Below are 17,184 nucleotides of genomic sequence, written 5' to 3'. Positions count from 1 at the left end.
GCTCAATCAGTTAAGTGTCTGCCTTCAGCTCAGGTCATGATCCTGGCTCCTGGGATTGAGCTCCACGTCAGGCTCTCTGCTCGGCGAGAGCCTGCTTCTCTCTCTCCCTCTGCCTGCTACTCTGCCTGCTTGTACTGTCGCTCTATCTCTCTATCAAATAAATAAATAAAATCTTTAAAAAAATAACATAAAATCTTACTGTGGAGAAAACAACTAATCCATGTGGTTTTAGAGTTAATTCTCTTAAACTAAACTTTCAAGGATCATGACACTTCACTCTATAAGAGAAAAAGAGCTATTTCTCCAAATCATTCTAAAAGGCCAGTGTAACACCTGTGCATGAATAATTGCTGGACAGTATTGAAATTAGTGTTTTAAATTAGTATTTTTGAATGTAAATTAGTGTATCATACTTGTATATTTTACTTTAGTTTTTCCTGCTGTTTTGGTGACTTTATAAACTTTGTAACTATTCTTAAAATGCTTTAATAAAACTTAATATTTTCCTTACTATTCTATTTATTAGAATAAAGAAATCATTCTTCAAATTAGGTGCTAGGGTTCCATCTTTGTGACTGGATAACATGGAACAGGGTACCATTGATTTTATAAGCTCTAATTCCTTTTGAAGCTTTTTTGACTTTTTAATTAAAATTTCAGTTACTTTCCTATGTACTTTAATTCCAGGATAGGGATTTGAAATCTTAAAAAATTTGCTATACAATTAGACTTATTAAAAATGAGCTTATGCTTCAAGCTTAGCAGCTACTTAACATGTATCTGACTTAGAAAATGAAAACCAATTAATTAAATATCAGTTAATTAGGAATGCTTATTATGCTATCCAGGATTTTATAAAGTTTCTTATAATATAGATTATTTCATGAAAACCTCAGCCCTTTAAAATGTTAGCATTAACCCAAAGGTTTAAATTTTGTGTTGCAAATAATTGATACTCAAATTGCTCATTAGTTAGCTAAAGGAAATCACTCAGAATGTAAAGTTGGAGTAGTATTTTCAGAGGTTTTATTTGATTTGTCTACCTTTCATTTTCTTCATTTCTCAGAAGATTCTGTGATGCATGGTTATATAATAGCATATTATAAAACTTTTAATTGAAAATTTCTTTAAAATATTCCATGTTGACTTATTAATATATTTTGGTAATTTTAATATTGTTATTCACATGTTATTAAATCTAGTTTCTATTATTGAGGAATGGGGATTTTTAATCATATAGCATGAAGAGAACATCAGTCTGTTTAGCTGAAGCTTTGAGTTAAAGCATAGTCAAGAAATTTGATGATGCTGAAGGTTTTCTAGGATTTTAACTGGAAGTAAGTTGTGGGGATACATTTTGAAGCATTTTCAGTTTCCTCTCGTGGCAGCAGCATTCATTTCCTCCACTGTGCTGGAAGTGCTCAAAAGGACAACCTGGCAAATGCCCTTCCCAGTTGAAACACCAAGGGACTTTAGTGGTGGTTGTGGTAGGCACAGGCTTCCACATCTTCCATCTACTGGAATTTTTTTTTAGAATTGAGCCTTTGGAGACATGTTTAGATAATATGTCTTTTTAAATCTCACAAATTACTGTAAAACTTGACAATGGCATTTTATTAATTTTTGAGTTGCCAAAATGAAGAAAGGTCTAAATTTTTGTGAATGTGTTACAAATGGTATGTCTGGCATGTGTGTAAATGTGTATGTATAAGGAGAGAGAGAAGACTAAGGTACTGCTTTATATATTTTCAAGGTTTCTGAAGCATTTGAACTTACCTTATATGCTTACCTTCCAATAGAGATACTTGTTTCTTTTATTAGCTCACAAAATGAAAGATACTTTTGACCCTATTTGTCAGAATTTTTTGTTGTTGTTGGGGATAAAGAACATAATTCCTTTTGTTAAATATCAAGACAACTTTCTGGCCCAACATAGTGCCACGCTTCTAGCCTGGTAAATTTTGTGTAAATGATGTGAATTTAGGTAATATATTGCAAGTATATACTGTATACTACTTATTTTCTGTTAATGTGACTACATTATTATGAGGCATTAAAGACAGAATCAAATGTTTAAGCAAAATATGTAGCCAAGAATTCCTCATATGATAAAAGAGTATTAATGAGTGTTGTAAGTTACTTATATTCATACATACTATTTATTTCTTATACTGAATCATTTTCACCAGCATATTAGAGTTTCATGTTCTGTGTCCAAGTACAGAGTAGTAACTGAGTCATTTTGATGTCTGTATAATAGGAAAAAGAAAAGCATTTTTTTAGGAGTACATTAGAAATAACAAAAATTTCCAAGAACTATTCCAGGTCAATCCCCAAATTATTTATTTATTAAAGGATTGTTTTTCAAGGATTTATTCTTAACATTTGCAACACAACTAGAGTACCTATTAAGTGCTAAGCATTTATTGCAAAGGGGTGAAGCTACAATGATGAAAGACAGCACTATATGCCTTTGGAAAACTCTCAGTCTGGGAAGAGACAGGTGAGTCACCAGAAGGGTTATAAAACAGTATGGTGACTGCTTTCATAAAGGTATAAACAAAGAACTATTGGTTAGGAATTCTTGATTTTGCATTTTAAATCCATTTTGGGTCTCGTTTTTCTTTGGACCTAAGTATAATGCATGAAAGGAAAATATCCACTATCTTTATATATTAGGTATTAAACCTTCAACAAATTAAGCATGTTTTGCTACGCTGATTTCTCTGATTTTACTAGACAGACCATATTAGATACTAAATCTTATAAACCTGTTATTTTTGAAGTGTTGCTTAGGACCTGAGATTAAAGAAACATGTATGGGTTTAGGTGTATAAAGAGATACTAATTCTGTGTCTTTAAAATGTGTTGATTCTTATATGTGGGCATCATCTACATCTCTTTCATAAATGTTTTTATCCCCATAGTTAAATTTGCACATTAGGATGAATAAAATTCTAATTAGAACTGCTCTTGCAATATATATTATTGTATAATATTTTTCTTCTTAAAATCCAAAAACTAAAATTTATCTTTGTCTGAATTATGCTCTTATAATTAACCTCCTTTTGATATACTAAACACTATTTTCTGTTAAATAAAATAAATATAAATAAAATCCTGCCAGTATAATTTTCTTAGTTATAAGTTCATAAACTACCTTTTGTTTAGTCATTGCAGCCTTAACTTTTGTTGCTCAGGTGTTACAGTTAATTCTTCTCAGTGTGATCTTTGTGTCCATACTTTTCTTTAATGTATGAGTTGTGTAATTTAACAGTCTTGTCTGTGGCTTCTAGGTTTTACATCATGCTTACAATGACACACAGATTTTTGTAAAAATTTCTCTCATGATTCTTCCAGTACTTATATTGTTTTAGAAATGGTGGTGGGTGCACATGCATTTTTAAAATGTAGATTTAGAATTTGCTAACAGGTAAATAATGACATAGAGATTTAACCTCCTTCCCTCCAGATGAATACACAGTTGTCCTAATGTCATTTACTGAATAATTCTTTTTTCTGTTGTTCTGAAATGCTTCTTTTTTCTCTTCCCTTTTTTTTTTTTTTTTTTTAAGATTTAATTTATTTGACAGAGATCCCAGGTAGGCAGAGAGGCAGGCAGAGAGAGAGGGAAGCAGGCTCCCCTGCTGAGCAGAGAACCTGACGTGGGGCTCGATCCCAGGTCCCTGATCATCACCTGAGCCAAAGGCAGAGGCTTAACCCATTGAGCCACCTAGGCACCACACTTCTTTGTTTTGTTTTGTTTTGTTTTAATCTATATAACTGGTTTGTTTGTCCCTGTTCCTGTGAGCTTATTTTCTAGTGAGAGAAAGACTAACAATGAACAAGAAAATGACAAGTAGAAGTAAGTTCTGTAATGAAAATAAGCAGAGTTATGTGGTTAGTGACTGGACAGCTACTTAAAATGAGTGGTTAAAACAGGCCTTTTGAGGAGCTGACATTGACTTTGACCTGAATATTGAGGAGGGAATAGCTGTGCAAAAATCTGTTGAAAGAACATTTCAGGTAGAGGAAATGGCCCCAAGGTGGAAATGATCTCCAGGTGTTCCAAAGGTAGAAAGCTTAATAAGAATACAGTAGTTAGGGGGAAGAATGGTGAGAGGTAACAGTTGGAGAAGAGGTCCAAAGAGAAAGCATGTTATGATGTAGGGATTTATAGGCCAGGCTGAAGAATTTGGACTTCAACTGTGAAGGGATACTACTCAAGAGCAGTTTTATTACTTATTTATTCATTTTTAAGAGAGATATTGAGCATACATGAGCAGGAATGAGGGTGTCAGGTTATGGGGAGAGGCATGGGGGAGAGAGAATCTTAAGCAGGTTCCACGAGGAGCCCAGTGCTGGGCTCAATCTCACAACTCTGAGATCATGACCTGAGATGAAATCAACAGTTAGAGGCCTAACTGACTGAGTCATGTAGGCACCTCAAGAGCAGTGTTTAAAAATTAAAATAGTCTAGAATGATTTTTTTTTATTTTTTTTTCTGCACAAAGAGGAAATACAGGAGCATAGGTAATTTTTATGTCAAATAAATAGGTTCTTATGTAATTGGAAGCTATTACTACATACATATGACCCTGTAACAAATTTGCTTACCTTTTAAACAATTTTGCAGTTAAAGAAATCAGACTTTTAGAATCTTTAGGTGCCAAGAGTTTAGAACTCAAAGAATAAAGAATCTGTTTGCCCTAAATAGAACTTTTTTTAGAGAACAATTTTATAATGTGTTTCAAAATAATATTTTTTTTCTTCCCTTAAAATGTTTGTATTAGGGAACAGACATCCTTGGAAGAGGGAGAGATTCCTTGGTTACAGTACAATGAAGTCAATGAAAGCAGCAGTGATGAGGGTAATGAGCCTGCCAATGAATTTGCACAGCCAGAAGCTTTTATGCTGGATGGGAACAATAACCTTGAGGATGACTCCAGTGTGAGTGAAGACTTAGATGTGGACTGGAGGTATGTAACACATGTTATTACCATGATTAATTGTTAATTGTGTAGAATTTGTTCATGATTCTAAATTGTGAAAGCTGTGTCTCGGATCTCTCAGACGTGTTCACATTTTCCCATCTGTCAGACTTCTTCAGGGCTCATTCTGATGTCACTTCCTACATAGACTCCCTCCTACTTACTCCAGGTAGTGACCTCTTTTCCTCTTTGACCTTTGACCTTTGACCTTGAGGCCCACCTTATAGCCTAGTTGTTTATAAACTCCTGGTTTGAGGTTTCTAACTTTTAAATGTAGCACTTCATATAATCCTTAAAAAAAAAAAAAAAAGAGTCCTTAATAAATACTACTTGAAGAATTTCAAAACCTGTGATTAAATCAGACGAATCATAAGAATATAGTTATCCTTCTCTGTATGTAAAATATGGAAAAATAATTGTACCTTCCCAGAAATGCTGAAAGTATTATTTACTTTATGCTGAAAAAGAATAATGAACTTCAAATAGAAGAAGCCTATAAATTAAGTGGATTATAGAATTGTTATGTCTCATGATGTAATGGTCAGAATTTAATTGGTTTGGCTTACAGTTAGATTTATCTTTCAAATGTGCAGGAGGTCTCTGGAAGCAACTAATTTTGAGATATAGAAAGAATATACAGTCCCACTAATCTCTTGTTACTTTTTCTGAAGAAAATATGGCTTGGTACTACCTTTGTTTTCATCTTTACACAGATATATTTCTAAGAATTTTTCTTTTTTTTCTAGCTAAAATTCCATTACAGAAAATTTAGAAGAATAAAGATACAAAAACTCACTGATACGCCCTGATAACTGCAGACTTCTAGAATTTTATGTTTTTGAGTCCTCTGTATCTTTAGTGTCTCTTTCTGTGTGTGTAGTTACTTCTTTGTAGTTCTCCAAATTGTTCCAGATATGAAACTCAGCATCTCCTTGAAATCCTTAGCATTTCCTGTTCTCACTTCCCAGGGGGCAAAAAAATTCTATGTGCAGAGCAGACTTTTGTTAACCATTTTGTGGAGGTAGGAAGTGGTGTTTCCATCACAGCCACACAAACAGTTTATAATTCCATTTTGAACATTCCTGGCTCCAAAACCCATGTTCTGGCTTCCCAGACTTTATGGAAAAGCAGTGACTCACCTGGTCCTGGTCTTGCTGATCTTGGTGCTCTCATCTCCCCTCCCCCATGCCTGCCTGTTACCCTCTTACACTGAACTCCTTGTTGCTATCTTCTGTCTTCTTTATGCAAAGTCATTCCTCATAATGCTCAGCAGATGACAGAATTGTTGATTTAGTTAGCATCATCTGTGCATGTTGGGAGGCAATTACGGTTTAATATGAAGAAATGTTTTCTTTTGCACATTTTCAAATTTTTATGAAAATAATTTTTTTACAGCTCCATTACGTAGATGCTCTACTCTATAGTTGCACTAAAATTTAATTGATCATTTCTCTATTGAAATAGTGCAGTAAACGTTTCCTCTCATATAACTTGTTCTGTACTTCAGGTTAATATCTTTAGGACAGCTTAGTGGAGGTAACATTACTGAGATAACTGGTATTTATTAAGATCTTGATACATATTTTAAATAACTTTCAAAACATAAAAATTTAAAGAAATAATTGAGATCTTTTTTGAATATAATTTTTAAACTTGAAAACTTATTATTTTGGGTTCTAATTCATTGATGATCTTTCTGGACACAGCTGTTGTGTTAAGATTTTAGAGATGTTGCTGATTGTTCCCAGATTTGGGGAGCTTCAGGGTAGTTGCGCTTTTTGGTTTTGTTTTGTTTTGTTTTAAATATGGAAAGCATGGGGCATCTGGGTGGCTTAGTGGGTTAAAGCCTCTGCCTTTAGCTGAGGACATGATCCCAGGGTCCTGGGATCGAGCCCCACATCAGGCTCTCTGCTCCATGGGGAGCCTGCTTCTTCCTCTCTCTCTCTGCCTGCCTCTTTGCCTACTTGTGATCTCTGTCTGTCAAATAAATAAATAAAATCTTTAAATAAATAAATAAATATGGAAAGCATTTTAACTTTGATTTTTAAGACAAAATTCTGAAGGTTACTCTTTTGAATTTTATGTGGATTTGTCAATAGCTCATTATTTGCTTATGTGGTAATATATTAATTTATGTGGCAATCGCTGCAAGTTGATAAAGTGAAAATATGATTTGATTTTCATACTAAAATAATGTCATTTTGACAACTGAAAGGAAAACTCATGGCAAACAGCAGCAATTCTTACCTCTAAAGCCAAAACAACATTTTTTGTTGTTGTTCTACCACAACTTAAAAAAAGTTTAAGCTTTTTGGTTCTTTATTTTAGTTTAAAAGAAAATTTAAAAAATACTCTATCAAAGTTTATTTGTTTTGATGATGTCACAGAAATGTTACAGAATACCCAGAGAGTATATAAACTAGTGTGGTGGGAGTTGTTTCGGATTTAGACAAATTCCAGCTATACCCTTTATTTATCTTTTGATAACTATTTAACCTCTCTATCTTCCTATAAGAAACTAGGGTTATAATTATTAACCTGATAAGATTGTGGGAAATTAATTCCCTGTGGATGTGACCATGAATTTTTTAAACCCGTTTGAAATTACTTCAGACTTACAGAAAAGTGGCAAAAATAATAACAAAGAATTTCCATATACTCCACTAATATTCCCTAAATGTTAACATTGACCACATTTGTGTTATCATTTTCTCTTTCCTTTCTTTCTCTATATTTGTGGTACCTTTTCCCTACCACTTATGAGTAAGTTGTCTTGTTACCCATAATCTAGAATGAAGTCCTGAAGAACAAGAACATTTTCTTTCGTAAGAAAGTAAAATCTTCAAAATCAGGAAATTCATACTGATAACAATACTGTTCACTAATCTGCAGACATTGTTCAAATGTCTGTAGTTGTCCTACTAATGCCATTAGAGAATTTTTTTCTAGTCCAACCAAGACGACTCATTGTTCTTGCGTAACATGTTTCTTCACTTTTAATCTAGAACATTTCCTCAGTTTTTCTTTGTCTTTCATAACCTTGACATTTTTGAAAAGTACAGGCTGTTTATTTTGTAGAATGTCTCTTAGTTTAGATTTGGTGTCATGATTAGGTTCAAGTTATAGATTTTAAGCCGAACCACCAAAGAAATGACAAAAGGTTTTTCTTAGTTCATATCAGAAGGCATAAAGTGTCCCACTACTGGTGATGCTAATTCTGATCAGTTGGTTAACGTGTTATCTTTCAGGCCTCTTTGAGTACTTAGTGATTTTTATCTGAAACACTTAATTACCATGGTGATTGGCAGATGAATGATACTACAATTTTTAGTATTAGCTGATTATTTTGCAGTGACCAAATTTACAAGCAGATTTTTGCTTTGAATGTCTAGCTTTGTTTTACTCTAAAGAAGAAAAGAATTAGGAGATAGTTGACTCTAACCATTTGAAGGAGTTTTCTGCAAAGGAAAAGTAGACGTAATTTGTGTTGCTTCGGCGGGCAGAACTAGAGCACTTACTTGACATGAGTCAAATTTCTGATAGGGTTCTTCCACATGGAGGAAATAGTTTTGCTGTTTCTTGAATGCCTTCTCTGGTGCGATCTCTGTGCCAGGCATGTGTATGCATTGACTCATTAATTTGTTTTATAGATGAAGAAATAGAGTAACAGTTAAATAAAATGTTCACATTGTCTAGCTCTGAGTTAAATGTGGAGTTGAATCCCTATTTTATTGACTCCAGAGCTCTTCGTCTTTGCACTATATCTCACTGCTAGGGTGAAGAAGTTCTAGTGTTCCAGGGGAGGTTGGATTCACTAATTTCTAGTTTTAATTTTAAAATCTGTGATTATATGAGAATGATTCTTCGTACTATGTGGTCTCTGCTAGTTTTAAAATACTACTGAGGTTTAATCTTGTAAGAATATGTTTGTATCTTTTGGCAATAGATTTGTAATTTTAATGATGGCACGAAAATTGACATCAAAATTATTTTGATCTAACTTGTATAATTGTATATTCCTGACTGTATTTGACTTCTCAGGAACACAGAAGTCAACAGAAGTTTGCCTTTAGGTAGACAAAATAAGCTCAGTTTTGGAGATACTAGATTTGAGGTGACAGGAGTTAATCGAAGTAAAGTGCCCCTCAGAAAACTAAAAATGTAGGTCAAGATCTGAAGAGGGTTTGGAATTAGATGTAGGTTTAAGAATTAACCTACAGAGAGGATAACTGAGGAAATGAACTTTAATATAATTTCCAAGGAGGCAAGATTAGAAAGAAGAGGACTGAGGATATACTGTGGTTTCCAAATTTTGAAGTATATGGTATTTCCAAGACTGGAGGAAAAGGAGGAATCTATGTATGTCGAGGGGTGGAGGAAGGAGATTAGGACCAGAATAAAACTTACTTTCTACAAGGGGATTATAGTCCTTTAGTTTAAAAAGGGGGGGGCAGTTAAGAGCTAAATATTTTTTAGTCTGAATAATGACTGAGGAGGCCTACTTCTCAGGAAAATAGAAGAGAGATTAAAGAGAGAGACTTGAGAAAATAAAATATTTTTTTAAGGCCTCAGTGATCAAGCAATAAAAGGTGAGAAAAGAAAAAGAGGCTTTGACTAGATAGAATTGAAATAAATGCAGTAACTGTCTTTACCATGATATCATGTAAATTTGGGTTAGCAGTTCAAAGGAACAGAAGAAAATCTATGGGAAAGACAGGAGGGAAAAGTACTACCTTTATTCCTGCCCTAAGCTATCCCTGGAGTTAGAACTAGAAACACAAGAATTTTTCTATAAATTTTATGTCACGAATATGGCAGCTTATTGGAAGAGATTGTGGTATTCTAACTTCTCGTGCTTAGTATTTTACTTTTCTGTTGGGTTCTCCCTGCCCCTTATCACACAAGATTTCTATCCAAGTATTTTGTTTATTTTAAAATATCTTTATATTAAAATATCATTAAAATATTTAATGTTTTCTGCTTACACTGTTGGTGTGCTAATATAATTATGTCTTCATAAAGATTTCCCAAATCATGTTTGTATTTTTTTTCCCCAGCCTGTTTGATGGTTTCGCAGATGGACTAGGAGTTGCTGAAGCGATTTCTTATGTGGATCCTCAGTTCCTCACCTACATGGCGTTGGAAGAACGCTTAGCCCAGGCTATGGAGGTATTTTAGTGACTCACACTGATGCCCATATTTTAAGTTGGTGGGATGCAAAATAATAAAAATTGAAGGATTTTATAACTGCTTTTAGGAAAAGGTGAATAGTTTTTCGTCAATAACACTTACTGAATAGTGATTGCCACTAGTATATGTACATAAATTACTCTAGACATTGTGCCAATTTGCCTGTAATTTGCAGTATTTCCTAGTTAGTACAGAATAGAAAATGTTTTGCTTACATTTAGAAAATACACTTTTCCTTTATTGAATTATCTGGGTTTGTGAATCGGAATATTTTATATACACACAAAGGTATATTTGTGAAATGAAATTGGCAATCTCTAAGGATATATTACAAATCACTTCTCTTTTTTTGTCCTCATGGCTTGTAATGCCACTTAACAAAGTTAGAAGTTTTACTCCCATTATTTCCATACACATATATACTTAAATAAGTGTGGCACATAATTTTGTCTTGCCTTATTTTCCTTATTTGACTGAAACGTAAATACTTACTTGTAATTGTATTTGCATAAGGTCAGAAGCCCAAACTTTTCATGTTTGGAAACTTCCACTGCACTAGTAGATCCCATTATTAAAGTCTTTTTTCAAATTACTATTTCTGAAGTGATTTCCAAAGTAGAAAAATGATAATGTGAATCAGTCAAAAGTGAGAGAACAAAAATGAATGAGAAAACTTCCAGAGACATAACAGCATCTTATCTTGAAATTTTCTGAGGTTAGAAAGTCCAATTTAGACTCATAAATTAGACAGTAGTTAGGTAGGTGGTTGGATAGATAGACCGACCTATCTATCTACACATACACATACTTAAAGATAGGTCTGTTTTGGCATCACTTTTTTTTTTTTTTTTAACATCTTGTGTAATCTTCCATAGAGATCATTGATCAGTTATATGTTTTGTTTGGTATCTCTTTTTTTAAAGTAACCATAGCAGGAATACTGTGTACTAGGAGAAAAGTCAGAAAGAACATCATAAGACAAGACACTTAGGACTTCTTGCAGATTATTTTTTGCCTTACTAGAGTCCGACACATGAAATAGTGGCACAATGTGATAGCTTGTATCAGAAATAGAATATGTAAAGATCAAGGATCACTGACTTCCTTGAGTTCAGTAATTTTAAGTGACTGCAATGGAATATATATATCCTAGAGTCTGGTTTCATAGTTCTTAAACAGTTTTTCCCATTAGTATGCTAGTGGTTTATGATTTCATGCAGTATAGAGATATCTTTAAAAAGAAATCTTGAGAATTAAAATAGAAGTTTTATTATTTGTTACCAGTGGAAAATGTGACATTTGATTGGCTTCTCGAAAAAAGCAGCAGAAAGATTGGTCATTCTGTGTAGAAGCATTAGCAGAGCGGGCAAAGAAAGAGTTAAGAAGCATAGTGTGTCCAGGGAACTTACGGTCTCCACAGTGTTGGCTCTTAGGGAACCCAGTGACAGGTCATTCTGACCAATCTGCCCTCCTGCTTCTGACTGATGGTCTTAAGTGTCTCCTTTCACTACAGTTTAACAGCTTCCTCAGCTTTAATGCTCAGCTTTATTTTATTTGAATTCAGTTGACAATGAATACAGTTCAGTCTTCCTACCATTCTAGAAATCTTTCTTTTTCTATGTCTAGTATCCAGTTATTTAATCATGAAATAATTTATATTATTATAAATTATAATAATTTATCTGAAATAGTTTATAATTTATGATTTTTCCTTTTAAATTTAACAATGGTCTTTAAATGAAACAACAACAACTAAAAACACAAACTGTGTGCTTTTATTTGTTTTTTTCTCAAGCAATCTGATCTCTGCAGCGCTGGTTGTTTTCATTTCTGTTATTTTCCTAATAGCAGACTGATCTGTTTTTCCAGATAGAGGCTTTTGGTGAAAATACTGACAATAAACATGTGTCTCCTATCTTGTCTCAAATTTGGGTGTGAACAGGACGAAATATTTAAGATCTTTAACTGTTTGATACAATGATAATAAAGCTTTTTATTCCAAACCAGTTTTGGAAAAAAAAATATTTCCCTTTGCACAGTTATGTTGGCATCTAAAATTTTTTAACATAAACCCTAAACAATATTGTTTACCCTATCATATCTTTTTGCAATAAAAACACGTTCAAGATGTTTGGGTGGCTCAGTGGGTTAAAGCCTCTGCCTTCGGCTCAGGTCATGATCCCAGGTCCTGGGATCAAGCCCCCGATCAGGCTCTGTGCTTAGCAGGGAGCCTGCCTCCACCTCTCTCCCTGCCTACTTGTGATTTCTGTCTGTCAAATAAATAAATAAATCTTAAAAAAAAAAAAAAAAGAATTTAAATACACAAAATTGGTTTAGATTGAGTTAAAATTGATTGTTGCGTCCAGCTGATCAAAAACAAATTTATAAATGTTGATAAATATTGAAACATAAAGTAAAATTTTACCAGAAATGCATTTCTTAATTTCCTTCCTTATTAAATTTTATATATTCCTAAGATGAGATATAGTTCAACATCAGTTTTGCTTTTCATCTTTATGAATGTAAGCTTGAGAAACCTTGTTCACATAATAAATTGGTGGGAATGGAAGGAGTTTATCATAGTAATGTCATTTAGTTTTTCTGAGCAATTTGCCAGAGTCACATCAACTTGACAGATTATCTAGATCCTCCAGTTTTCTTGAAAGCAGGTGACTGGAGCCTACCTACAAAAATGTTACTCACGGTGCGCCTGGGTGGCTCAGTGGGTTAAAACTGCCTTCGGCTCAGGTCATGATCCCAGAGTCCTGGGATTGAGCCCCGCATCGGGCTCTCTGCTCAGCAGGGAACCTGCTTCCTCCTCTCTCTCTCTCTCTGCCTGTCTCTCTGTCTACTTGTGATCTGTCTGTCAAAAAAAAAAAAAATGTTACTCAGTCATTACTTCAGTTTGACCCCAGTATTTCATATTGCCCCTTTGAATGGGTAAGAAGTATGCTTTTATTTATAACGTGAGAGAAGATTAATATAAAAAGGAATATGGGAATGTAGAACCAGCAATAATACTTTGACTGCAGGTACATTTTTAGGCAGATCAGTTTAAGGAAAGGTTATGAAAGAAAGTTAATTGAATTGAAATTGAGTCTCTTAAGACTCTCCATGCCCATGGGCCCCTAGAAAGTCTTTACACATTACAGAGCACCTCATATATACTGCGTTAATCAGCCTTAAGAAAGTAGTTCATGAGGAAGAGCATGTGCTTTTGAGTTAGATGGATTTATTTAGGCTGTGTGACCTTGTACCATCCATTTAACCTCCACAAGTTTCAGGTCCTCATCTACAAAATGGGAATAATAAAATTTACCTTATGGATTATTTTGACATTATTTTAAAGCACATAGTAAAATAGCTGGTGCAGCGTAAGTTGTCAGCAAATGGCTGTATTGAAAATTTATTCAAATCAGTCAAACAGGTGGTAATCATCTGACAAATCTGGATTCAATTATCATTCAAAAATCAGTATTACATCAGTTGTTGTAAATCTTCATTCTTTAGAAACTAAATAGTGCTTTATTCTTTAAAAACCAGATTTTGTACTGACAAAGGATTATGCTACTTTAAACCCAAGTATATTCCAGTTGTGCTGTTTAGTCTATTTTATTGTCTTTCTGACATTTGGACTAACTTACAAAAATATATTATAATGTTTGGGGTGTAGATAGATTTTTGTATTTTTATGGATTTTCTTAGCAGTGGTTTTAAAGGAGTCTCTCTTACTCTTGTTACTTATAAGTGACTCCAGATCACCTTAAATATTTGTCAGTACCAAGCTAATAAATTATTTTTACATATGTGAAATTCCAGGTATGTATTAGCGCTGCAGATGGGCGGATAATCATCATAAAGGAATAATGAACCTATAGAGACAAACATGTATCAAAGCATAAGAATCTTACCAAAAATGGAACTTGCTTTAAATAGTACCGCCCCCCTCTTTTTTAAAACATTTGGTACTAGTACATATGAATTCTTGCATTCTGTCTTGAGAAGTACACAGGGAATTGGAGGAGATTCATGATTATAGTTATATGAGAAAGAAGGGACAAGTATTAGGCTATTACTTCCCATTTTCTGTTTCCTGATGCGGAAGTTTAATATAAAGAATTGTTAACTATAATTGGTGATTAGAGTAATAAGGATTTACTTAGTAAGAAATAAAGATACTTCTAAAGAATATAGAAAAAGCACATACAAGGAATAGCCCCCACATGTCGGGCTCAGATCACTTAAGAAAGAGTCCCACTTCACTCCAGGGCTGGGATTCAAACTTTGATAGAGTTGGCACAGCTGTGACTTGCTGAAGTCACTTGCCAGTGCAGCACTAGAAGTCTAGTGCTGCACTGGCAGAACTTGCTGGAAATCAGCCCTGGGGTGCTGCCGGGGAAGGCTATTTATAGGGAGATGTCTAACTGGAAGCAGTCCGCTACAGAACTGTCCAGGGTGGATGCTGGGGGAGCTGCTGGCCCCTGAGTGCTGCTGGCAGCTTGCATTACAAGAGCTAGATGCTGGAGAAGCTGTGGGCATTGCCAAAGTCTGCTGCTGGAGAGAACCACGCATGCCATGGAAACCTGTGTCAAGTAGACACGCTGGGATTAGAAGCAAAGCCCTTTTCCTTCTGCAGTGTCTCTGCAGCGTCTTCTGTGAACAAAGCTTAATTAACAGTGTGACAGCTATCAGAGAAAAATACTTAAATAGCCCAAATCCGTTTTCACAGAGCTGACAAAAACAGTGAACTTAGATTTGAGGAACAGTAATAACTGGAGAACAGACCAGTTGGATCCCATACACCTTTCTACACGCATTTGAGGTCCTTTCAACAGCAGTGCAACTATTCCACCTAACGAGATACACCTATTCTTAAAATGGAGAGGTTTTTACCCTAGCTCAAGAATGAATAGATGAGCAGACTCCAAGGGTCATTATATCCATCACTAAATATTAATTACTCTACAAATTCAGTCAGTCACATTGAGCATTCTCTTATATAAAATTAAATTGTAAAATTAACTGCCATATTAAATAAAAATGGGAATGAAAAAGAAAATGGTTAGCAGATACAAATAAACACATAACAAGCTCATAGAAAACATGCAAAGCCTACTAGTCCTTGTTTTTATATTTGGTCTCAGGCTATAGTTGAGAGCTGTGGTTTCCTTCTTCAGTAACCCATTCTATATTTTGTGTGCCTTCAGCAAGAATCTCAGCTGGTTAGGCATCTTTACCTGATGGAGTGACCTAAACCTACATTCCAGAAGAGTATGTGTTCTTGATCATCCTGCCCTTTTTTTGGACGATGTTGTTTTTGATAATTCACTCTTGGGCATAGAAATAATAAGAGATATACACTCCAAGCGGGATTATCACAGGGTTCTCAAGATGAGAAAAGCTGGTCTGTGGAAGGTATGCTACTTCTACTGGAAGAAGGAGGCTCTGAGTGATTTGGGAATTCAAAATAGTCCGTTTCCACTGAGCCCAACCAGATGTTCCCATTTTAAGTATCAGAATCCTGATTAAGCCAGGGGGTGACACAGCTTTTGAGAAACTTGACAAGACAGAATTAAACTCTCATTTTAATTTAGCAGTTCACACAATTAAATTTTGTGTTTGATTTTCAGAGATAAGATATTTGTTCTAGGGCTACCGTGGAAACTGTGGTTCTTACACAGTACCTTGCTCTGAGAGTTAGTGGCCCTGAGTTTGTCTTTTCTCTTCATATGTGAGCAGGGACACTCTAAAGGATCTCATCCCGCATTAGATTTTCCAGTCATCATTATTGCCATAAGGTCAAGTGCAGCAGGCACCTGGGCTCTCAAGACACATGTATTAGTTGGCACTTCATTGCAGTGGACCCCAGTGGTAGTTTGATTGTGATTAATGTGATTATTTGTAATCAGGCTTTGTATTGATAACATTTCATTTCTGTTGGCCAGAAGCAGGAATAGCAGATTCAAGGAATAACCTTAGGAAGAGCACACACACCCCACCCCCACCTCCGCTTGGGGCTGAGATCCAGGCTGTTGGGAGGGCATAGCTATGGCTCTTAGAGAAGTGCTTGTGCTACTCTGCTGGCAGAACTTGCTGGAAATCCGCCTTCTGGAGTGCTAGAGAAACTGTTTACAAGGACATGACTAACTGGAAGCACACTGCTGCAAAGCCACCCAAGATAGGTGCCAGGGGAATCTGCTGGCTACCTTATATAGCATCTGTCAGGCGCTGGAGAAATGACATGTGCTTCTGGAGCCAGGTGATGGAGAAGCCCCTGGCACTAGAGGTGCCTCCTGCTGGAGAAGTCATCTGTGACACAGAAGCCCACCATAGGAAACCCTTCCACACTACGGGCCTTCCCAGAAAGCCCACTAGAACCAAGCAGCAAAGTACTTCTGTGAGATCTCGCCAGAGCTCTCTACTGACAAAACCTAAGGTCATGTAGGCCAACAAGGGAAAAATATTCAAAAGGCCCAGATCTATTTTAACAGACAGAAATGAAAGGTGAATTTGGAGCTAAGAGTCAGTAATTCCTTTTCTGGCACACTGTCTTTTTGCAGTCTCTGCAAACTCAGAGTCAAATTGGTGTTCAGAATTATTAGGTGTATTTACTAACTCTTATGATGAACCTTTTTTGCTTTCTCCTTTTCTTTGTTCTGACTGCTTAGGCCTTGGCCATATGGTCTGTTGTAAGTTATGTCAGATTCTTTTTGGAAAGACATAATTCATTGTGACATTATCCAAGCTAATCCTGAAGAGTATACAAAAGGTTATGTCTGCCATCCAAGAGAGGGCAATGTTAACTGTCAGGTAGAATCCTCCTCCAGCTTCCTTTTTATTGTGGTAACATACATAATGTAAAATTACCTAACCACTATTTAGTATACAGTTAAGGAGCATTAAGTACATTGTGAACAGTAAGTCCCTGCTCCTTCCTCTCCCCAACCCTTGGCAACTACCATTCTACTTGTCTCTGAGTTTTACTACTTTTGGTACCTCGTTT

The 17,184-nt window shown here is 35.2% G+C and overlaps 1 protein-coding gene across 5 annotated transcripts in view; it reads left to right on the top strand.

Moving 5' to 3' along the window:
• The window catches only part of PJA2 (praja ring finger ubiquitin ligase 2), a 71,246-nt gene that overhangs the window by 41,782 nt on the left and 12,280 nt on the right, over nt 1–17,184 (top strand). For all 5 annotated transcript variants that reach the window (XM_059418346.1, XM_059418342.1, XM_059418344.1 and 2 more), the window contains 2 exons: nt 4,794–4,979; nt 10,049–10,160. In XM_059418346.1, coding sequence (XP_059274329.1) covers nt 4,794–4,979; nt 10,049–10,160 — 298 coding nt within the window. The remainder of the gene's footprint in view (nt 1–4,793; nt 4,980–10,048; nt 10,161–17,184) is intronic.

This window comes from Mustela nigripes, chromosome 12, assembly GCF_022355385.1.
Source record: "Mustela nigripes isolate SB6536 chromosome 12, MUSNIG.SB6536, whole genome shotgun sequence".
NCBI lineage: Eukaryota > Metazoa > Chordata > Mammalia > Carnivora > Mustelidae > Mustela > Mustela nigripes.
Note: the sequence above shows the minus strand (reverse complement) of the source record. Positions and strands in the feature narration are given on the sequence as shown.